Raw genomic sequence first — 24,604 nt, 5'->3', positions numbered from 1 at the left:
TGAGAACTGCCGCAAGTACTTGCTACAACAATTTAGCTGGTTGTTGCGGGAGTCAATACAGTTTGTTCTCACATGACAGTGAGTCTCAGCAATGTTTATACTTGAAATTTTAATCGCCAACACTGCTCTACAGTTCTTGCAAACAACTGTCAGACACTGGTTTATGTTAATAGACCAAACCGAGGCCTTAGTGTTAATAGACCGATATGAGTTGTAAGCGGTGTGCGGCGGCTTAAAAGTTTAATGTTAACGACAGGCGTGAGTGGCAGGGCAGTACCACACGGTAACGCTGAACCGCCGCCAACTCGACATTAAATCTTTTCCCTGCGATTCAGCCCTCAGCCTTTTCTGTCATTGCTGTGCATCATGTCGGACCAAATGACCCCTTCTCGGCTTTACTTGTTGTCATAAAACCACAACTTTACTGGTGTCTTATCAGGTCTGGTAAAATCCAACAGACATTCTGGTGTGGTTAGAAATCGGGTTTTTTTTTTTTTTTTTTTTGTTCTCTTAGGACAAGAAGCTTATAAATTGCACTTAGTCCTGTAAGGACCTTTGCGCTGCTTCCGGAGTGATAGGATATTCAGGATGGGTAAGGTTAGGGAGTAGGGGCCGCCTCCTATCGAGATCCATGAGGAAGAATTAGGGCACTACATCTCAAAGTCATCCCGGAAGAAGGGAGGCCAGCTGTGAACCAGCCTCTCCAGTCAAAGTAGGCAGGGGGTGGCACACCCTTGTTGAGGTTAACAAGAGCCTCTGAGGTAAGGGAACAAACCCCACCAACTCCAACAGCCATCCTCCACAGTAGGCTAGACCTATCGAATTGCCCATGAATCCCAGAATCTCAACATTTGCGGTTAGTGATGTGCCGCTACTGGACATCCATAAGGTTGCCCAGATTGAAGTGGCACATCGGTTTTTGCTGTGCCCAGTGGTGGGTTCAACTGGTAGGTATAAACCAGCCAGAAGTGATCCCTGCTGGGTGTAGAAATCGGGTTACATCTCTTATCAAATCACCATACATACAATAATATTCATTGAACAGAACTCAGCCTCTTTATAGGGTGAACACTGTACATTTTAGATCTAACACACATATTTTCAAAATTATATTTTCACTCAAGAATAAGAGTTGGACAATTTCGTCCTGAGACCTCATTTCAATGGCTGAATAAAACCTAAAACATAAAAGAGCCACTTGTATCATGGCCACAACCGTTCTTCCGCTTTACCGCTTACATTGTACCGCTCATATAGTGGCTGATGCCTAAGACAATCAGTTGGCCGACTTTAATTGTACAATGGATTGTTACATGTTCGGGGGGAGCTTGTCAGGACACAGGGATAGAACTAAGTATGATAAACTTCACTACACTAGTGGATCAACCAGTGTCAGATGGGGCTCACGAATATATTTTGACTTTCATTCACAGTTTTACGGACTAACCAAGTTTCGAGATGAATCAAGTCTTGATTCAGAGAAAATTATTTTTTTTATTTCACAAGTTCTTAGAAGTAGAAAAATTACTTTTGAGATTTTCCCAGTTCTACACGAAGATTCCCAGTTTTTAACAACAATTAATGCTACTTCTGTCCCAATATACAAAACTACCCACTTTAAAAAATCATTTTCTTATAACAGCCAATGTTTTTCAATAAATTAGCCTACTAATTACATGGAAGGAAATTCCAACATTAAATTCTTTCAATAAGGTCATTAATTTTTCTGGAAAATGAAATATATGATGTTTAAACCCGATTCACCAGGAAGTTAGAAAGTATAAATAGTGACTGCCATAATTAAAATTATTTTGAAAATTTAGAAAAATTTTATTGTAAGATTAAAGTAAATTATATTAGTATTTAGGTTTCTTATCTACTCAAGACTTATAACATTGGAAACATGTTTTCTTGGGCTAATAAAGAATTTCTTTTCATTTCAGTCCAATTGTGTGTGATGTTGTGTACTTGGTATGCTGACATGTTGTGTTAATCTTTGGAATGCAGGTCTGTGATGGTGTGTGGTGCATGTGCGTGTGCGTGCGTGTGTGTGTGTGTAAGTGGTGTGATGTATGTCTTTTTTAAGTACGCTTATCTGTTAATCAACCTACAAAACAGTAATATTTGTTATGTTAATTATTTACACTACTTTTTAATATGCTATCCTCCATCCTCTTCAACATCAAATTCTACTCCTTTCTAATTTCAAAATTTTTATTTCTTTACTGGCTAAATGCATACAGGTGTTCCATTCTCTAGTCTCGTATCTTTTGTAGGTGTAATCTCTAGGTACTAGTTAATTTATTAATGAAAAATTTTTAACTATGTTAATTCATTCCATTCGTATAATTTAAGATTTTTGATAGTAATTACTGTAGTGCAGACTGATAAACTTTTCTTCCACACTACGATAAATTCATAGAAAAATATTTCAGATTTATATTTGTTAGTTGATGTGTATAGGATGGAAATACACTCAATCAATCAATCAATCTCGTATTAATGTTAACAAAAATAATTTTGTTCAACTCTATAAAATTAACTCAAGGGCAATATAAAGTACAATTGGTTCAGGAACTTTGTGAAATAGTGATGAGTTGTGTGAAGAGATGTGTGCCGGTAATAAGTTTCTAAGCAAATGATATATGCACAGACAAAGCTACATTTATTCTAAACGGAAAAGTAAGTAGACACAATTATCATTATTGGAATTAAGAAAAACCTAATTGGATGAGAGAGCCATATCAGATGGCCGAAAACGTTAATATGTGGGCTGGGATAGTTGGTAATAAGATAGTTGGATATTTCTTTAAATAAAATTAGAATGAGGATTGTTATGAATTAATCAGTTGAGAAATATCATTGTACCATCTTTAAGTATTTTATTATGCTAAAATAATAATACAGTTTGGTTTGAACGTGATGTGGCACGAACTGATTATGCCTTACAAGTTGAAACGCTGTTGGACAGAGAGCATTGCTTAGTATATAGAGGAGAACACAGTTGCCACCTAGATCACCCGCTTTAAACTCTCTAGATTTATTTTTATAACTGTTATTTAAGACAAAGGATTTATCTCAACATTACTACCAACAGTCAAAAACTAAATCAGTGTATCACTAAAGTAGTTTGCACAAATATAGAATAGAACAGAAAAAGCTTTATTGCAGTGTATTAGAAGCTTCAGTCATATTCATTATGACATGTCTAAACACAAAGATAAACTGAAAACTGTAATTATGTACACCTCCTGCTATGTGAAAGATATTAAGACAGCATTTCAAAACTAATTGTAACTATAAATTTCTAATTTCATTCTATTATTTAATTTAATTTACTGTCTAAGAGTAATACAGGGATGCTACAGGTCAGGGAAATCAGGAAAGTCAGGGAAAAAAAAAACAGGACTGGAAATCAGGGAAAAGACAGGGAATCCGGTCTCAAGTCAGGGAATCCGGTCTCAAGTCAGGGAATTTCGACGTTGGTCAGGGAAAAATATAAAATCCCTTTACACAAATAAACTATGTGCTACTAATTACTTATGGTGCAGTGTTCTAAAGTATTTTACTTCTGTGTTGTAAAAGATCATTTAAGTCAATCTTTTTGTACGTATTAAACTGTGTTCACTTTATTTTTTGCTTTTTTATATTTGCCACCCTGTTAGCCTCAACACCGCTTTTTTTCCACCCATTAATTGCCAAAAACCCTGGGGATTGCGTCGACAAAAGTCAGGGAAAAATGAAAAATTTGGTCTGGAAATCAGGGAAAAGTCAGGGAATTTCATTATTGGACTCGTGTAGCAACCCTGTAATACTACAAGGGTTATCCAGAGAGTAACCACAGTTTATGCTTAGCACGAAAAGTAGTGGAGGTAGCACCGTCATCGTCATGTTAACATCAGTCTGTACAGTCAGTGGTTCAGTACACTTCTAACTGTGGGAAGGTAGAGCATTGAATGTTCATGCGTTGTCCTCTTATAACCTCAAAACATGAGTGCCAAAATAGAAATTCCTATCACGTGTGAATTGCGTGTGTTTTTCTTTGAGTGAAAAATCACTCAGCAGCCAAGATTCATCGAGTATTGTATGTGGTTTACGGCCCAAACATTGTGAGTAAACCAACCACTTGAAGTCGCCAACAGGTTCATCCTGCAGGTCCCTTATCACTGAGGGCAAGTGCCTGTACAGTGTGTTAGTGACAGTAAGCATTAGTAAGATTAATAGATAGTTTAATGACATGGATCTGCAAGTCCACAATCACAGCGTTTCTTGTAGGGTAACTGTGAGAACGGCATCTTTATGAGGTTCGTTAAGAGCACATGTAGTGGTCTACGGTCCTAATAAATAATTGCCTAATTCTAAAAATATCAGTCCCAATAAATAAAAGGATAGAGAATAATATCTTGGCTTATTAAGAGCTGCATTAATTATTGATTTATGAATAACATTCAATGGTTTTAACATAGTTTTGTAAGACTCTCTCCATGCGATTATACCATATATTAAAGAGGTAAGCAAACAGCGTGCCGACTCACAGCATGCCTTGTATACGAAATGAAGCCATTTGTAGTGAAATCATTGTAGAGTGCTGTTTACTGTATGAATTTAAGATGTTTAAAACAATTGATCAACCCTCCGACTACAAAATACGATCAGCTATCCGGTTTTTTACAGCAAGGAATGTTCCAGCAGCAGATATTCATAGACATATAAGTATACGGCCCTAATGCAATGAGTGATAACAAAGTGTGGAAGTGGGTAAGAGCTTTCAAAGGTGGACAGGAAAATTCCGTGATGATCCATGATCTGGCCGGCTATAAGTGATCATGGAAGATTTGGTCAATGTTACTGATGAAAAGATTCATGAAGAACGGCGATTTAACATTTTACATCAGTATTGGAATTTCCGACCATAAGTAAAAAGAGGTTGCACAAAATTGTCTCTGAACATTTGAAATTTTACAAATTGTGCTGACGTGTTTCCAGGCAGCTTACTAAGGAACACAAAATGAGAAGAATGGGTTGTCTTGAGTTTTTCATCTGATATCATGAGGAAGGTGATACACTTTTAGAGAACATTGTCACAGGTGATGAAACATGCATGGGTTTCTCACACAACAAAACAAAATGCCAGTCAATGGAATGGTGTCATACAACGTCACCGGTTAAAGTCAAGGCCAAACAAACAATCTCAACAAGCAAGGTTATGGCAACCTTAGTCGAGTTTATGGTATAAAAAACAATAATAAATAGCCGCTTATTGCAATACTCTGACTAAACTTCAACGTGCAAATAAGAATAAGCGACATGGCATATTGACATCTGGAGTTCTCTTGTTGCATGACAACTCCAGACCCCACATCTCATCAGATCAACAGATTAACCCCATGCCGTACAGGCCGGACTTGGCACGAGTGGCTTTCACTTGTTTCACTACCTAAAGGAGTTTCATAGAAGTAAGCGCTTCAACACTGATGACAAGGTGAGAGAAGCAATTAAAGATTGGTTATCCTCACAGGCAGCAGACTTTGATGACATCAGCATTCAGAAGCTCAGAGACCTTATGATAAATGTTCAAACAAAGTTGAAACTTTGTTGAGAAATAGAAAAAGATATCAGGAATCAAATAAAAAAGTTTTTTTTTTTTTAATCTGTTATTTTTATTAGAAATCAGATTTTATTTTTTACGGATGATCATAAATAAGATTAATATATAGTTGTTTTGTATTTGCATGTCAAATGCCTATAAACATTAGTGTTTGTTTGAATGATTCCGGAGGAAAGGGGATGATGTCTCTTGGTCACATAGTACATCAACTTTTAACCTTGTCCTCTGGCTCTGGCATCCAAAGAAATGTTTCACCTTTAAGAACTCATAATATGATCTAATACTTTATTTGAACGTATTTATATTTTATTCTTTGTATAAATTCTAGTGCCCTGTCATACTGACAGTACATGAAGTTAGTCAGTATTTCCTTAGATGTTGTCTAATAATCACAAATGAGTGTAAACCATTGTAAGGAAATAATATGATAAGTTGGTTACTTAATGTTACTAATGATCAAAAGGGACCCCAATGTGGAGTGAGTATGTGGTGTTTCAGTGCTGGTAGGTTTATTTGGTTAAAATCTTTATAACGTTTAAAACTACTGTGGCCTTTTTCATTGATAACTTAAGTTTTTAATTGTGATAAAGTTCTGAGAAATCAGTTTCGACTTTCTGAGCCTAATTTACAATAATTGACTGGTTTTTTTAATTCTTGAAAAAAAAAAGTTAACCTATTTGGAGGTTATTTGAATACATTTATTTCTCTAAATAAGTGTGTTTTTTTCAATTGAAATATTAATGAAACTACTGCTACTAATGAGATGAAGGATTGTAAATGATAGTGAACAGCTGATTTTTACATTTGTATTTTGAAAAGATATGGCTGATGATAACTGAACTTTCCAGTGATAACAAGTTTTATACCTGCAGAACTAGTGTCTGTAAAGAGCAGCTTATCAAATCTGACCTACATCAACAAGTTGGCTCAACTGGTAGTGCAACATCCTATCATTCACTGGGACCTAATTTTGCTCAAATATAAATTTTTATTTTTTAATCAATAATTTAGAGGATGATAACATTTTATCTACCTGCTGCATTATATTAATTAATAAATTATTCATGAAAAAAAAAATTATAAATTGTAAATATACAGGGTGTCCCATGAAGAAACGGAGAAACTGTCAGGACTTGTTCTTACGGTGAAAATAACGAAAAAAGTTCATATACACATAGGTCCAGAAACGCTTAGTTAGCGAGCTATACAGGGTGAAAGATTTCACCCAGATTTCAGTGCCACCGTTAAAAGGGAGCCCTATTAAATTATTTTGGGCGTTACCCAGGACGTAAAATTTAATGTATATTATGCAAATTGAACTGAAAAATTGAATAAAATTGGTACCAGACCTCTAGCTGCAGTAATTTTTAAGATATCTGAAGAAATACGCAAAATTCGGTGTCCAAAAACAAGTTTCATTTAGGTTTCAAGTAGATTAACTTTGTTAAATGTGTAACAAACACGTAAAATTCTTTAACAAAACTTGTAAAGAATTAATTTCTTAAGATAATGATGTAAAATAAGCCAGTAAAAATTGTACGTAAACGTTAAGAAAATCAATTTTTAATTAAATAAATAACGTACGAAGAATAGACAAAATCGGTTACACTTTTTTTCTTACTGAATGTACATCCTAATATTTGGAGAAAACATGTTAATTATTGAAAATAATTATGTATAGATTTTAGTGTAAGTAAGAAAAAAAGTGTAACCGATTTTGTCTATTCTTCGTACGTTATTTATTTAATTAAAAATTGATTTTCTTAACGTTTACGTACAATTTTTTACTGGTTTATTTTACATCATTATCTAAAGAAATTAATTCTTTACAAGTTTTGTTAAAGAATTTTACGTGTTTGTTACACATTTAACAAAGTTAATCTACTTGAAACCTAAATGAAACTTGTTTTTGGACACCAAATTTTGCGTATTTCTTCAGATATCTTAAAAATTACTGCAGCTAGAGGTCTGGTACCAATTTTATTCAATTTTTCAGTTCAATTTGCATAATATACATTAAATTTTACGTCCTGGGTAACGCCCAAAATAATTTAATAGGGCTCCCTTTTAACGGTGGCACTGAAATCTGGGTGAAATCTTTCACCCTGTATAGCTTGCTAACTAAGCGTTTCTGGACCTATGTGTATATGAACTTTTTTCGTTATTTTCACCGTAAGAACAAGTCCTGACAGTTTCTCTCCGTTTCTTCATGGGACACCCTGTATATAAATAAAATAAATTAATTAACAACTATTTCATACTTGGCTGTTTCTCTGAAAATACAGGGTGTATATTATGTCTGGAAACACCCAAATATATCCTTTAATAATTTAAATATAAATTTGAAACCTCTTACAATCGTGATAGAGATTGGGCATCTACTTTTTGGAACAATGTTTTGTTATGTTCACACCAACGGGGGACGTCCTGCCGAGGGTATCATGAATATTCTTAATGGAAGCCTATATACCTTGTGATACATAATTTTTAAAGGTAATAGCTTACTGAATTGAATGCCACAAACCGCATCTCAAAGGAATTATTCTATCAGAAAATAGAGCATTTTAGTATTGAAAATTTACTGATGTTCAACAATGTAATTTTAACATGGTTCTTGCCACAAAATGTGTATACACTAATTTTTTAGCATTTTTTAAAATGTTCAATTAAATAAAACAAAAATTTCATTTTAAGCTGGTTCTATTAGCACAAATTTACCAGTTTTTATTACAGTACAATTATGGAAATACTTATGTTATTGATTTCTTATTACAAATAAAAAATAATGTATGCTGTTAGAAAAGTCTTACAACAAACGTTTTACCTGCATTTGGTGTCAAAGCAATTGTTCAAACTGTGTTCCTTCTACGGTTTGACAATGACCAATCTTGTGTAAAATGATTCGACAGAGTTGCCTAACATTTCTTCAGTTATCAAAGCAATCTCCTCTATAATCCTGTTTCTTAGGTCTTCCAAATTATGAGGCTTTCTTCTATAAACATTGGATTTTAAATGACCCCATAGGAAAATAATCGATTGGTGACAAATCCGGAGATCTTGGAGGCCATTCGATTTCTCCTCTTCGGCCAATCCATTTATGAGGAAACCTTAAATCCAAATACTCTCTTACCTGTCTCCCATAATGGGGTGGAGCACCATCCTGCTGAAACCATACATTATCAAAGTATTCTCCTGATGCAATTTGAATAGCTGGGATTATTTCATTTTGGAGCATATTGTAGTAAAGTTCGGCATTTAAATTTCCATTGATGAAAAAGGGTCCAACAATTTTGTTTACCTAAAATTCCACACCATACGTTCAGTTTTTGTGGTTGCCTGTGAATGGGACTCAGTAATCCAATGTGGGTTTTCACTAGCCCAGTTAACGGCAATTGTGCCTGTTAACATTGCCATTTAGGAAAAAAGTTGCCTCATCAGAAAATAGTATGTTGGTCAGAAAATCTCTATTGTCATCACATTTGCGCATCACAAGTTCACAAAACTCAACTCTTATGTCGTAATCATCCTCACTTAACTGTTGGACTAAATGAACTTTAAATGGTTTGTATTTATTAATTTTCAAAATCTTACTCACAGACATAGGGTGCATATCATGTTGCTGTGCAGCTTTTCTGAGCGATGTATGTGGGTCTTCAATAAATGTTTGCAAAACATCTAGTGCATGTTTCTTCATCTGTTGCAGATTGTATCCTACCCGACTTTGGCCGATTACGTACACTCCCTGTCATTTCAAAACGCTCAATAGTTATTTTTGATATTGTTGAAACACTTATGGGATTCCTTTCTGGGAAAGTGTCATTAAACAAATTACAAACTTCCCGATAAGATCTTTGAACGATCGCCATATCCTCCTCGCATCATCAACAGAGTAATTCGTTCTCTTTCAGACAATTCCATTAAAATGCCAAATAAAAACTGAACTACTGTAATTAGATAACTTGTTGACAGCAATGCTTCAGAGACACTGATTAACTCGACAGGAATGATATGACCTTTGTCCATTTGTAATTCCCAAGCTTAGACCTGTCTAGTTGAAAGCTCCATGCTCAACAAACTGAAACCTGTAGACCAGATGATTAATAACACAATAATGTTTCTCATAGGCTAGTGACCTTTGTCTCTTTAAACCTTCCTGCTGACTGAAAAACACACCAAGTACAGATTCATAAGTAATCAGAGAAAGTGACTCATAAGTTTTATTCATTGTAATAAAAACTGGTAAATTTGTACTAATGAAACCAGCTTAAAAAATAAATTGTTTATTTTATTTTAATTGAACATTTAAAAAATGCTAAAAAAATTAGTGTAACACATTTTGTGGCAAGAACCATGTGTTAAAATTACATTGTTGAACATCATAAAATTTTCAATACTAAAAAATGCTCTATTTTCTGATAGAATAATTCCCTTTGAGATGCGGTTTGTGGCATTCAATTCAGTAAGCTATTACCTTTAAAAATTATGTATCACAAGGTATAGGCTTCCATTAAGAATATTCACGATACCCTCGGCAGGACGTCCCCCGTTGGTGTGACATAACAAAACATTGTTCCAAAAAGTAGATGCCCAATCTCTATCACGATTGTAAGAGGTTTCAAATTTATATTTAAATTATTAAAGGATATATTTGGGTGTTTCCAGACATAATATACACCCTGTATATATTATATATTTTTTTAATATGTCAAGACATCCATGTGAAATATGTTCAAAAGGGGTCAGAACAGGAGGAATTTTATGTACTTGCTGCAATAAGTGGATTCACCTGAATTTTATGAACTAAGTCTATTCAACTGTGAAAAATTTTATTGAGGAAGAAATAAAGACATGGAAATGTGTTAATTGCTCTATTACTGCTACGGAGCCTGTAAATTGTTACTCTCTTGCCCAAGAAATAGACAGTGCACTTATGAAGGAAAATGAAGATCTAAGACAGGAGTTACATGAAGTAAAAAATAAAAGTTCTTTCTTTGAATTACAGCTTGAGGACGACTTAAAACAAAAATAAGAAGAACTAGAAACCATTAAAAAATGTCATGAGACCAAAGAAAGGGAGTTGGAAGAAAAAATAAAGTTACTTGAGGTAAGACTGGAAAAAACTAAAAAAAATTAATGAAGATATCAAGCAAGCTGAGGAGGAAAAGCTGGCCCTCAGAAACCGAAATAATAAATCACAAAATGTACATTGCAATGAATGCATGATACGCAGGGAAAAAACTAAAAATATGCTGATATCCATACAAACTTTAGAAACAGTGATTGCTGTATTAAAAAAGGAAAATAATGAACTTTTACACAGTATGGAAAATTCTAAATCAAACTGTATGACATGTTTCCCTCCCCTGTACAGTACTAAGCAGTCAATTGCAAACATCAGTTCAGATGAGGTGCCAAAATGGAAGGAAGTTAAACAGCACAACTCAAAACCATCTCAAGCGAAAATTCTGACAAGTACACCTGCTATTGCTTTAAAAAATCGATTTAATGTATTTTCTGACTGCACATCAGAAGAAAATGAAATTATTGAAGTGGATAAAGAAGAGGAACCCAACAACCCAAATAATGTATCAAAACCCAAAATAATAAGGAACAAAAAAGACATAAATTATTCTAATGACAGTATTGAAAGCAGAACTAAACTAGACAGAAGGTTAAAGAAGAGGAAAATTCTGTTATGCACAGATAGCCATGGAAGAGATCTTACCTTTCACTTGAACAACATTACACGTAGGTTTGATGCTCTGGGTTTTGTTAAACCTGGAGGATGTGCTAATCAGATCTTAACTGAACATAATATTGAAGGTGAACAATTAAAGAAAGGAGATGTTTTATTAATCATGGCTGGATCAAACGATGTTGCCAGAACCACAAGCTGCCATAAACAAAATATCAGATATAATCAAGAAATATCAGGAGCAAGAAATAATATTAGTTTATCTTCCGAAAAGGCACGATTTGGTTAACTGGTCATGCATAAACAGAGAAATTAGAAGAACAAATAGAGTTTTAAAAGAGTTAAGCTACAAATATAGCAAAGTAACTTTAGTTGAAGTAGGTTTGGCTGTCCGTACCCTTCACACGCCATGACCAACATTTAAATAAAATGGGTTAGCGCTGGCTAGCAAACAAAATATGCAAAGCGGCATCTCATACAATGTTGGAAACTGAAAGAGCTCCTACATCAGACCTAGAGAACAACAAGAGCACACCAGAAGTGATGATACCGGCCTCAGAGAAGACATCTTCAGAAGGAACCAACTTAATATCAGGAGTGATGACTGAGAAAGAAATAGACTCCAGCTCTCCGCAGGGAAACGATCAACAGCTGACAACACCTGCTGCACCGGCGCAGGTAGCATTAGACTAATTAATAACCTAGGATTAGAAGATAATCTAGTCTATTTAATGCACTTAACTATTCAAGATATTAAAAATAAGTTTGACGAGTTAAATTTATTTTTAGAGGAATCTGGTCAAAATACTTTGATTATATGTTTGAATGAACATTGGCTGAATAAAGAAAATGTTTGTTTACTTAATAAAGTTAAAAGTTTTTCATTAGTAGATTTCTATGTTAGAGAAAATGCAAGAAGAGGAGGTTCAGCAATCCTGTTGAGGGAAGATTCGGATATAAAATATAAAGTAAGAGACGACCCTAAAGTATTAAGTGATGATTTTCATTTTGAATGTTCAGCCATTGAAATTTTGAATTTTGAAGAACCGACATTGGTAGTATCTTTGTATAGAGTACCTGATAAGTCAACCTTAGATTATTTCCTTAAAAAGCTTGAACATTTGTTAAATAAATTAAAAACTAGGAAAAAGCTAAATTTTTTGATAGCTACTGATTGCAATATAAATGTTTTAGATGGCACCTTGTTGAATAGATTTCTAAATATCTTACATTTGAATGGATTTAAAATTAATGTTAATGAAGTGACTAGACCTGTCAGCCAAACTTGTATTGACAAAATTATTACAAACCTGACATTTCCAGTAGAAAGTTTTATTGTTAAAGATATTGGCCTTTCCGATAATAGTGCGATTTGGGCTGCATTACCCAAACAGAAATATACAACGAAATATCAAGGGTGCGCTCTCAAGAGAAGGTTTACACCAGACGCTACCAGAGGATTCAAGAACAAAATCAAATTAATTAAATGGGAAGTCAATTGGAATAATAGTATTAATGAAAACTATAATAATTTTCTTAGAGATTTTATTCTAACTATGAATGAGTCGTTCCCACTAAAGCCAAAGAAATTAGGAATAGGGAAACATGTTCAGTGGGTGACAGAAGGAATTAAAGTTTCCAGCAGAAATAAGAGGCTAATTCACAGACAGACAAAGATCAATGACAGTGCTGAAATAAACAATTACTATAAAACATATAGCCGAATTTTTAAGAAAGTAGTGCGAACAGCAAAATGTAAGGCAAATGACGAGTACAACAAGCAGTCAGTTTGTACAGCATCATGGAGAGTAATAAGGAATGAACTAGGGATGGTAAAAAATAAGAGTAAATGACATAAAAGAAATATTGGTTGAAGGTCGAGCTATAAGTAACCCCAAAGAGATTTCGGCTCAATTTAACAGACATTATCTTAATATACGAGAAAAACTAGATATCATAAGTACACCAGAAAGAGCAATTGAGAGTTGTAAAAGTGTAGTACCCCCTCAAAAGTCAGATTTTAATTTTAGAGATTTAGAAGAAAAACAGGTAGAAAAAATAATAATATCATTGCCAAATAAAAGGTTCTACTGGTTGGGACGAGATTCCATCCTATCTAGTGAAAGAATGCAAAGAATACTTAGCTAAACCGATCACTCAACTGATTAATCAATCATTGACCCAAAGGGGAATTCCCTACAAACCTTAAGATATCGATTGTTAGACCAATCTTTAAAAAAGGCAATAGAAATATTATTGAGAATTACCGTCCAGTTTCCCTCTTACCTGTTTTCTCAAAGATATTCGAAAAAGCAGTACATCAACAATTACAAGAGTATTTAGAGGCGAATGAATTACTAACTAAGAGTCAACATGGGTTTAGAAAATGTCACTCCACTAGCTCGGCACTGATCTCTGTAACAGATGATATTTATAAAGCATGGGATGATTCGGAAACAACTGTAGCCGTCTGTGCTGTGACCTTTCAAAGGCATTCGATTGTGTAGACCATGATGTACTGCTACACAAGCTCAAAGTGTATGGTATTAAAGGGCTGAGTTGGAGGTGGTTTAAGTCGTACTTAACAGAGAGAAGACAAAAAAACAGCCCTAATCTGTGATAATGAAAAATATGAATCAAAGTTTGATACTGTTATAGCAGGAGTGTCTCAGGGATAAATTTTGGGCCCAATTTTGTTCACAATATATTCCAACGACCTTCCTATGAATATAAATACCAAAATTATCATGTTTGCAGACGATACTACAGCACTTATAAGAGAAAAAACTTTAGAAGAACGCAAATGTAGGACAGAAAGTACAATGAAAGAACTAGAATATTGGTTTAAAATAAATGGGCTTTTATTAAATGCTGAAAAGCAAAATTGGTTCATTTTAGAAAAAGGCAATATAGAGAAGAAAATTTTAATGTAAAAATAGACAATAAGAAAATTGAATGCCAGAAAGCAGTTAAACTTCTAGGTGTGGTATGTGATGGAAAATTAAAGTGGGATGAACATGTAACACACTTAAGTAAAAGATTAAATAGCATATGTTTTAACATGACTTGTCTGACACACTGTATAAGCATAGAAACAAAACTAACATTATATTACGGTTATTTTTACTCATTAATGAAATATGGGATCACACTGTGGGGAGCTACTGAATTGATAAAAGAAGTATTAAAAACACAAAAGAAAATGCTGAGAATAATGACATCTAAACCACCTAGATATTCATGTAAAGAAATTTAGAAATTCTAACCGCACCAAGCCTTTACATTTTTGAAGTTGTATGTCATGTGAGAGATAACCTTAAATGGTATTCTCAAGAAAAAACTCAACACCAATACACTACAAGGAACAGAAATCTCCTTATCTACCCCCAACATACTACCTCTGCCTTAGAAAAAGGTATTTATTACATGGGGATTAAACTTTATAATAAACTGCCTGATAAAATAAATGCCCATCAGAGAAAGTAAGTCAGAGAAAGTTTAGAGAGCAGATCAAGCGCATGTTGATAGCAAAGGCCTACTACAGAATAAATGAGTTCATAAATGATCAATGTTTGAGCTGATGACTCTGGTCTCTCATAGGAATTCTTTCGAGGTATTTTAAATTTGGTTTTGTGTATATAAATGTGTTATTTATATTTGTATTATTTGTAAGTATTTTTTGTTATTATTTGTTACTGTATTTCTTAAAGCTAGTTTTAATCTCGGTTAAATGTAAAATTTGTTTATTGTTGAAGTTTTAGTATGGATGACTATTATTATATGTTTAGTTATTAATAGATTGTTTAGGTATGTCTAATTAATTATCATTATATCTAGCAGATAAACAATTATCATTAGGCCTACACTATTATGACGAAACTCCTGTCTTGGTACTTTGTACTTTTATAAGATGTAATGAGTTAATAAAGAATTTGATTTGATTTGTTATAAATAATCAGTTGATATTAAGTTGGTTAGTGGCATGAGAATAACTGTCAAAGCAAAATTTGCATTTTAGTAATCAGTTATTTTTACCTAAACAAAAACACTCTGAATATTAATTAACAACGGAAATTTTGTAGCCCGTGGGGTAGAGCCTATAGTCAAGTGTATTTCAAATTCACAGATGGCACATCTCGACAGTAAGAGCCTTTGATTTACACCAAATATATTTCTACAATAATAATTTTAGATACCTAAAATCTCCATACAAAAGTTAAGAATTCTTTTAATCATATACAGTAGTTGAACATTATCTTTAAACTAATAATTAACTCAAATGAGAGTAACGTCCTTGGAGCGTATCGGTAACCTGTTTTAATTTTTCAATTACGCAGTGAAACATAATACACATGTAATAGAATTTCAGACATTTGCACAAAATCATATGTTACAAATTCACACAACGCTTCGTGGATTGAAATCTATCCTCTTCATCAGGTGAAAAAAAAGTTAAGTCCATTACAAAAGAAAGAAAAGAAATATAAAAAGAAGAAAATGGGTCAAACATACCCGAATTCTGCTCGGAGTCCAGACAGGAAAAACTGAACCCAGGTGTTGTCACTGCACAGGATGCAAGTCACGAGCACAACCACGCAAATTCAAGAGCACTATCACACGTCACACCAGCACAGGCGAAAGTGGGATACTAAGAAAAAAATCAATGTCAGAACTTCCTATGGCCTCGCGGGGTGACATCTGAAACAATAGACAGGAAGGCGATGGTTGGGTGGGGGAAGGGTAAAGGTAGGCGTCTGTGGCTCTATGTTTTAGTCCTAGGTGTTAATGTCATGATGTGTATGAATTTTGTTGGTTTAGGTTTGTTTGATTTTTAAAATCTTTTTAAGTTTCTAGTTAATTTTTATTAATATTGGTACCCAAAGTGGCCTAACCTCAACTGAAGGTTGACATAGTGATTGTTCTGCTAATTTTATGAATGAAGCCTCAATAAATTTGCATTTAAAGAAATTCTTCTCACTGTGTATTACAATTGTTACACCACTTTTCATGTGATCATTTTCAAACCAACAATGTTGGGCAATTTTAGACTTTTCTACTAGTCCTTTTTGTGCATTTTCTTTATGTTCTTTATTCTCACATTTAGTGGTCTTTTTGTCTTGCCTACTATAAGAACATATTATATTGTAAATACAGTTTTTTAACTCCTGTGTGCCATTTTTTGGCTTGGTTTTTATGAGATTGTCTATGAGTGTTTTGTGTTCTAAAAGCGGTTCTAATATTATATTTTCTGCCTACTCGGCACACAAAGGATTAACATTTATGTCAAGTTATCTCTGTTTTTATTTTTTGACTCATGGTCTTGTCAAATGTTCCTTTTGCACTTATTTATGACAGGCTGAGTTTATACATGTTTTAAAAGATCCGTTTTAACATATTTATTTTCTTCTTTTAACCCATCTTTGTCTGACCATAAGTTCTTAGCTCTGGAAACAAATAGTATGCAACTCCTTCTTTGAAAGATTTTTGATAGTTCGATTGACAATTTAGATATTAGCCAATGAGTGTTTTCTTGTGATAAACTATTGTCTTAAGAACGTCCCTATCTCTTACTACACACATATCCAGAAAGGGGGCTTTGTTTTGGACTTTTACCTCTATGGTTAAGGGAATGGAGGGAGAAATGCTTGTTTATGTGGGACAAAAATTCATTAAGTTTAACGTCTCCATGAAGGAAGACAGCGAAAGTGTCATACACGTATCTCCACCAGACCCTCGGTTTGAACTAAGTTGAAGCCAGAGCTTTTTTGCTCAAATTTCTCCATAAAGACATTGGCAAAAATGGGTGATATAGGAAATCCCATTATCATTTCCTCATGTTGACAGTAAATTTTACCCTCTAATTCAAAATAGTTACATTGAGTGGATAGCTCTAATAGTTCCATAATTACATGGATTGGAAGTTTTATTCTCTTGTTTATGTTTGTTCTTCTTTTAGCCAAAATTCAATTTGAGCAAGTTTCAAAGATTTTGACTTCCCAACGAAGTTTGACTCTTTTTAATAAAGGAGTCAGTTTTTTTCCTACAAAGTGATGTGAGGATGCCCAAGACGACTTTAGATATTTCCCTAAACTGTGAATTTCGGGAGCTAACTATTGGTCGGAGAGGGATGCCAGGTTTGTGGATTTTAGGAATTCATATGTGTGGGACTTTTGAGTGATAAGAAGTTAATTTAGACCTGAATTTCTCTGAAAATTGTTCTTTATATCTATAAAGGATTTTGGCTGTTTCACACTCAAATGCTCAGTTGGAATTTTGTTTAGCGCAGTATATTTGCCAGCATTCAAAGTTTCCATAATTTTCTCTTTGTACGCTACTGTGTGAAGATTTTTATTGTATCATCTTACCCAAGGATCAATACAACCCTGAGTTCCTCCTTATTAATTAGCATCCTGTGCAGTGACAACGCCTAGGTTCATTTTCTCTCCTGTCTGGACTCGAAGCAGATTTCGGGTATTGACCCATTTTCTTTCTCTTCTCTTTATCTTTCTTTTCTTTTGTAATGGACTAACTATTTTTATACCTGATGAAGGGGATAGATTTTAATCCTCAAAACAATGTATTATACATTTTGTTATTGTATAACAATGGTAAATGTCTGAAATCCTATTATCCTTTCAAACCTTCCATCCCTTATAACAAACTTTAAACAAAGAATACATGTAATAATACATCTTGACATCCAAAAAAATTCCGGGCCAGGCTGGGCTGGTCAGGTTTCAGTGAGCATCGTGCCTAATTTATTATCATTAGAAATATACGTTCCTTAATGCTAATACAAAAAATATGGTTGTATTAGTTTTCTATCAATACCAAACATTACATTATTGACAACAACCATTTTTTTAAATTAGCACATTCATATACACAAGTTAAAAAAAGAAAGCATATTTTTCCATTGAAACTCTTGTTATAACATTAAAAAACATGACAAAACTTATTCAGAAATACATTTGAAACAATACTTCTTACATAAACAAAGAAGAATGTTTAGTTGATTTCTATCAATAAATTATTTGTTCTAGTTGTCCATAAACTCAATAAGCCTTACATGTTTTTACCCTGCAAATATTAATGAAGAATTATATAACTATACACAAGTACTACAGCTCTTATTCACTTCCTACTTCCAGTTGAGTTTCTTTGATTAAGTTGTTCTATTTACTGCTCATGCTCCAAATAAAAGTTTACTTGTATTTCAGACTTGAACCATGATTCTATCTAGGATTAATTTTATTTCATACTTGTATCATTGCAAATGTATCAAAAACTACATACTGTCACTTTTTCAGAATTGAATACACAAAACAAAACTGATTTAACTAAATCGCCCCCATCAACAGTACAACTATTCACTGGGATTCTTAACCGTGTATCAGTTGCTGTAAGTTACAGTAAAATGGCATTAGTTGTTGTGTCCCTTACCGTCTTCTAGCTTCAATGTTGCAGAACTTCATTGTCTTACAATATGCCAAAACCTTGAAACAAAACGTACACCTTCTCTGGATGGCACCAATAAAATGAATCAGCAGAAAACAGCTCAACCTGTTGCAGATATGACAGCAAATGAAAATTTCCACAGTATACATTGAATAGAATTTATATAAAATTCAGAAATAAATTTCACAACTTGATTATTTTCTCAATAAATAGAATCTCAAGAGAAAACGTGTAATAATAATTTAAAGTAGATGTTGGCGATCATGATGAATACAAAACAATTTGTAAATAAGAGGAAAAGTATTTTTTACTTGATGTCATTTTAGATTTAATAAAAAAACTGATTGTGTTTTTTTATTACACTTAGAAATTATTAAAATCAATGTCTCATATGTGTTTATTTTATGTAAAAGAAAGAACTAATAAAAAATAAATCAATGTCAATATTTTCTTTCTCTATGATTTAATGTAATGTGTTCAAATAACATGGATGGTCAAATCTGACTAATGAATTGGATCAGTTTTCTTTAGTTTAATTAATTTGTATTTGTTTTCATAATATTTGTATATTCAGTTTTAATAACCAGGTAACTTACATTAAACCATTCAAATGTAAACATACCTTGTATTCTATACATTATCTTAAAGGTCTTTCCCTCTGAAACATTTTGATGAAGACCAAATTGAATTATGTGTTTTCAATTTAAAATTGCAGTTTTAAATTTTACAAATTAATGTTTATAATTTTCAAACATGTAAGGCTGCATTTACACTGGAAAGTAAAGTTGAGAGAGAAATTGCACAATTGCTGTTGCATAATGTGAATAAGTATAAGTAGTTTTAATTGAGAGTACTGTCGCAACTATTTGCAACAGCTGAATCTCTGGTTGTTGTGGGAGTCTGTTCACATACAATAGTAATATCTTAGTTTAGAACGGAAATATTAGTGTCTGACCACTGTCCAACAACAGTGCGGCACTATTCATGACACTTCTCGTGGTAAGAATCTGTTTAGACTAGACAGTTTTATTGTCTGACACTGGTTATGACAACACTCGTGAGAACTCTTGTGCCCATTTAGTTTAGCAACTTTTACTGTGAGACACGAAACTTGTGCAACTTCTTACCAATGTAAACGCAGTTTAATTTACAATATGGAGCATACCCTACACTAGATGAAATAAAATAACTAAAAAACATCTTTTATATTTGAAGTTACAAAACTATTCAGACTTTGTTTAAAATTGTGCAAAGTTACATGACTTCAAGAAGATAAAATTTAATATAATAATACTTCACTACTGTTATTGAATATTGATTTTTTTTAAGTAGTAAGATAAACAAATCTGATTGCAAAGATAATAATTCCTTGGTGTACCAAAAACATTCCAAAACCTACAACACAGGATTGGTCTTATGATAAGTACGTAGTTTGTTTTTACCGACCTTACTTCGCACTTATTGATGGTGTGGACCCAAGATTGGTAGCTACTAGTAAGTATCCCATATGTGGAGCTTGTCCTCGAAGAGTAGTAACACTGGGGGAATTAAATGTGAGGGTGACTATTCAAAATGGTTTCTTTTTGCATATGCGGCTAAGAAAAAGAAGGGATTTTCCTTTTCAAAAGGTGAGAAGTTTGACAGTTGTACATAATCTTGCAAACAACATGAGAGTATTTCACCAGCATTAAAATCGTACAGAAGACAACAATAGTTCTTGTGACTGTTTATCATCTTATACATCATCATATTTGAACAGATCTGATCTTGAATCAGATGTGCCTGTCATAGCAGAAGCATGGTCACCTATTTCTTCAGTAAGTAGAAATATCTTAACTGTGAGTGGCCAGAAAGAAGAAATTAAACAGGCTAATGGAATCACTGACTTGGGATGTAAAAGAGGACTCTCGTAAAATTGCTCCTACATCATCTTTTTGGAACCAGGCAAAACACAACGGACACTGGCACATAGGCCTGTTATCAGCAGCTCTTGAATCTCACTGTAAGACTACTATCCACATCTCTCATACAGATTAGGTTAGTTTAGATAAAACATTAAATCTATGATTAATACAGGTTAGTTTGGATAAAAAAAAGTTGATCCATAGACTATGCCATGGCCTATGTAAATATTCAATCTATACGTAATAAACTGAACCATCCTAAGTGAAAAGCCTGCAGAAGTCATCTGTATAAATGAAAATTGGGTGAGGGAAGATGAAATTTCTTTCTACATCTTAACACGTTCGCTGCGGGCGGTAACTAAGGTTACCACAGAGGCTTTGTTCTGAAGTGAGATCAGTGTGCGGCCAGCACTGGAGCTATCACAACGCTGTATTTCTCACTCCTCAGGAAGTACTTTTCCCACATTTTTATGCACTACGTTCTCACATTAGACTTTTTCATTATTTTTTATGATTTTTTAAGATTTTATAGTAATAAGTGATTGTGCAACACAATGAATCTTCCCCCAGGACCAAGTGGTGTACAACAACCAAGCAACTAAGTTCTAAGCATACAACAGAGCCAGTATTGAGTTCAGATGATGAGGATGACAAAATGGACGATATGGAGTACCAAACAGACTCGGAAGTTGAGGATCCTTATTACAAGACCAACCCACCCCAATGGAGCGCTCACAACCCAATTGGAATACATTTTTATAAACTTATGTACTACAATATTTTTGTCTTGTTTCAAGTAAACATTTAAATATATTTTGTTATAATTACTCACCACATATTTGTAAATAATAACTGAATTTGAGTGAGTCAGCGGAGATTTATATATAAACTTCTTCACATTTACGTATAAATATTGTTTATGTTTGTCTAAAATGAATACAATACAGTTCACTTATCTACAGTGTATTCAATTGGAATATTCCCACTGCCATAGTAGGGCGTAACCCTAGTGCGAGTGGTAACTAGAGTTACCAGCTGGCAAGGAAGACTGTCACCGTGAGCTAGCGGTAGCCACAGTTACTGCATTCCCAAAATGGTAGAGAGAGTGATAATTTTTGTGACTTATGAGTAATTTTCATATATTTCTATCATAATTCATCCAAAAGTAAGTAAAAATATATTTTTAAAATTTCAGCATATAGGGGATACTATATACTGAGATACGTGTAACGTTTGCTTTGAACCAATTTTGTGATTTGTGTATCTTACATTGCACAATAATTTTACACAATGAGCGGAGTAAAACACAAACGAGTTGTTAGTGACTATGAAACAAACATTAATAAAATTATTAATTATTATTATTTATGTTATAAATAAAATTATACTCATTATGATATAAATAAGGTAAGGATTATAGAATGGTGATTTTTGTTTTAACTGACTTTTTCCTTATCTAACTAAAGTTCGGCCATGTAGATAAAAACTTATGTATACAATGAACAATGGGGAAAAAGTGAATCAAAATATAATATAACGTCGCTTAAGAAACAACACCGCCTATGTGACATTTTTTACGAAAATGAGATTTCTATTGCAGAGGTTGCCAGTCTGTCTTAGGACTACTCTGACAACGTAGTTTAGCGTAAAACCAACAGAATGCGCTGATATTCGCTTTTATTTTCTAACACCGCCTATCGTGTTCTTAAAAAGTAACTCCGCCTATCTCCTCTAGTCTGAGCATTACGTTTATGGTGGAATGAGTGATCGCCATTGCCAGGCTCGCAATTCCAGTAAGTAAACAGTATGTTTTAGTTAGAAAGATGGATGCAAATAGCTTATAAACTAACTTTAATAATTAGATTATGCAGTGGTCTTATAGTTTACCACCATTGTTAGTAATAATACTTGTTTAATGCTACTACAAAATGTCTTTGGACATAGGCGGAGTTGTTGCATGATTTATGTGTACAACTGATGGATATAGGCGGAGTTAATAATGATTGTGCTTTACATAAATTAACAGTATTATCTTTCACTTGTACGTTTAAATTTCGTTAGTTGTTTTTGCTTAAGTTACATTGGTTATTTTCAGAAAAAAATGAGTGAACGTTCAAGTGAAAGCGATGGGCTGGAAGGAGAATCTTTTTTTACGAGCGAGGAAATTATGCGTGAGATAGGATTTAACAACAGTCTCATAAAACAAGCAGCAAAGGAAATGTCAGAGTGTACGAACACGCAGATCAAGAGTGGACCTTCATGTGACTATACTAAAGTTTATAAAGAATCAAATTATGTGTTCTTTGTGTAGTAAATTTAATTAATCTGCCATTTTATGAATTCCAAAATTTATACTAATTTTTACATCATGCCACGAATTTTGAGTACATTATTATATGATGATAAACTAATTCATTGATTGACAAGATATATTACAAATATATCGGGTTATTTGCAGGTTTATCACGATGTGAACATAAAGAAAGTGCACTTCTAGCACAACTGATTTCAAACTTGATGGCTCGGTAGACCAAGATGCCCCCAGTACTTATATCAAGGAGCCAGAAACTATGGATTCGAAAATCGAGAGTGGTTCTGCAGGTAACTCTTTTAACTATTTTGATGCGTATTTATTGATTTTTATTGAATTTGTTTTAAAAAACCATTTCCATATGTTTCAATTTATAATTATGTATCTTTTATTTTTACTCTGAACAGTTAAAAAACACAAAAAAAGCGTTTTGTTTTATCAAATATTGAGAGATAAAATAAAATAATAGTACTTTATTAAGAATTTTTCTTATTTTTACAGAGATATCAAAGGGAAGAGACAAAGAAAATTTACCATGCAACTACATTGTTGCATGTTGCAACTACATGCAACAATCTAGATCTGAACGACCCCCAATCTAACCTGCAACAAGTTCAAGATGAAGCTCTTATTAATAGATTTACTCGTTTTCTTCATTGGACAGTTCTGTTTTCAACAATATTTCTGTAAGTGAAAATAGTATGATTGGGGAAGTTACAAATACAAGCTCAACAAGCATGACACTAGATATCGTTAGCACGTCTTCTATTCAAGAAAACAACATTGTAAAAAGAAAAAGCACACAACTGGAATCAACACATTATAGGAAAAGAGCAAAGATTTTTGAAGATTACTTATCCTCATGTGATGAATCAAATCCTAGTGACTCTGGTTACATTCCCAATACAAATTCGTCAGTTGATGAAAATGAAGAGAACTTAGTAGAACATAAGGCTAGTGATGTCCAAGTAGCACATCTATTTTCAGGAAATGTAAATCAGACAGATACGGAAGGAATTATTGAATCGAATCCAACTGTCCAGGAAAATCGAGACAATAAGATAGAAGGGTGAAACCTACTTGCTTCCTCAAATGAAGTGGAAACTCTAGATGAGCAAAACAGACCTACTAAACTCAGAAAGAAAAATAATAAACACAATTGGAGTAAAAACGTAAACTATGAAAGGAGGCAAAAGGGAGAAGCTTACGTTGGGTACAGAAGATCTGGTCCCGGGAAAACTGCACATGATGTACAGAGGGAAGCCAAGGTGATGGGCCCGCGCTGTGAATCAGGAGCTTGTTTACGTTCTAAGTTCAGATCTTGTGCTTCAATAACTGAAGAAGAAAGACAACACATTTTTTTATAGTTATTGGAAGACAATGACTTGGGATCAAAGAAGAGTTTACATTGTTAGTCTCGTAGAAAAAGCTGATATTTCTCGGAAGAAAACAGAATCTGAACATTCGAGGAGATCTAAAACATTGGAGTATTATCTTGTTGTACACAATGAACGAAAACAAGTGTGCCAAAGTACATTTTTAAATACCTTAGATATAAAAAAATGGACTGTTAGATATTGGTTGAACGGAGAGGGTGCTAAAGAAACTGCAGATCTCAATATAGCTGG

At 33.6% G+C, this 24,604-nt stretch overlaps 1 protein-coding gene across 4 annotated transcripts in view; it reads right to left on the bottom strand.

Moving 5' to 3' along the window:
* The window catches only part of LOC124368992, a 165,636-nt gene that overhangs the window by 71,589 nt on the left and 69,443 nt on the right, over nucleotides 1-24,604 (bottom strand). For 2 of the 4 annotated variants that reach the window (XM_046826588.1, XR_006923031.1), the window contains one exon: nucleotides 18,747-18,866. The exons of the other annotated variants lie outside the window; for them this stretch is intronic. In XM_046826588.1, the coding sequence (XP_046682544.1) occupies nucleotides 18,783-18,866 (84 nt within the window). In that variant the 3' untranslated portion in view covers nucleotides 18,747-18,782. Of the gene's footprint in view, nucleotides 1-18,746; nucleotides 18,867-24,604 lie in introns of those variants that run through there. 4 annotated transcript variants of the gene reach the window in all.

This window comes from Homalodisca vitripennis, chromosome X (assembly GCF_021130785.1).
Source record: "Homalodisca vitripennis isolate AUS2020 chromosome X, UT_GWSS_2.1, whole genome shotgun sequence".
Lineage (NCBI taxonomy): Eukaryota > Metazoa > Arthropoda > Insecta > Hemiptera > Cicadellidae > Homalodisca > Homalodisca vitripennis.
This window is presented reverse-complemented; position numbering and strand designations above follow the sequence as displayed.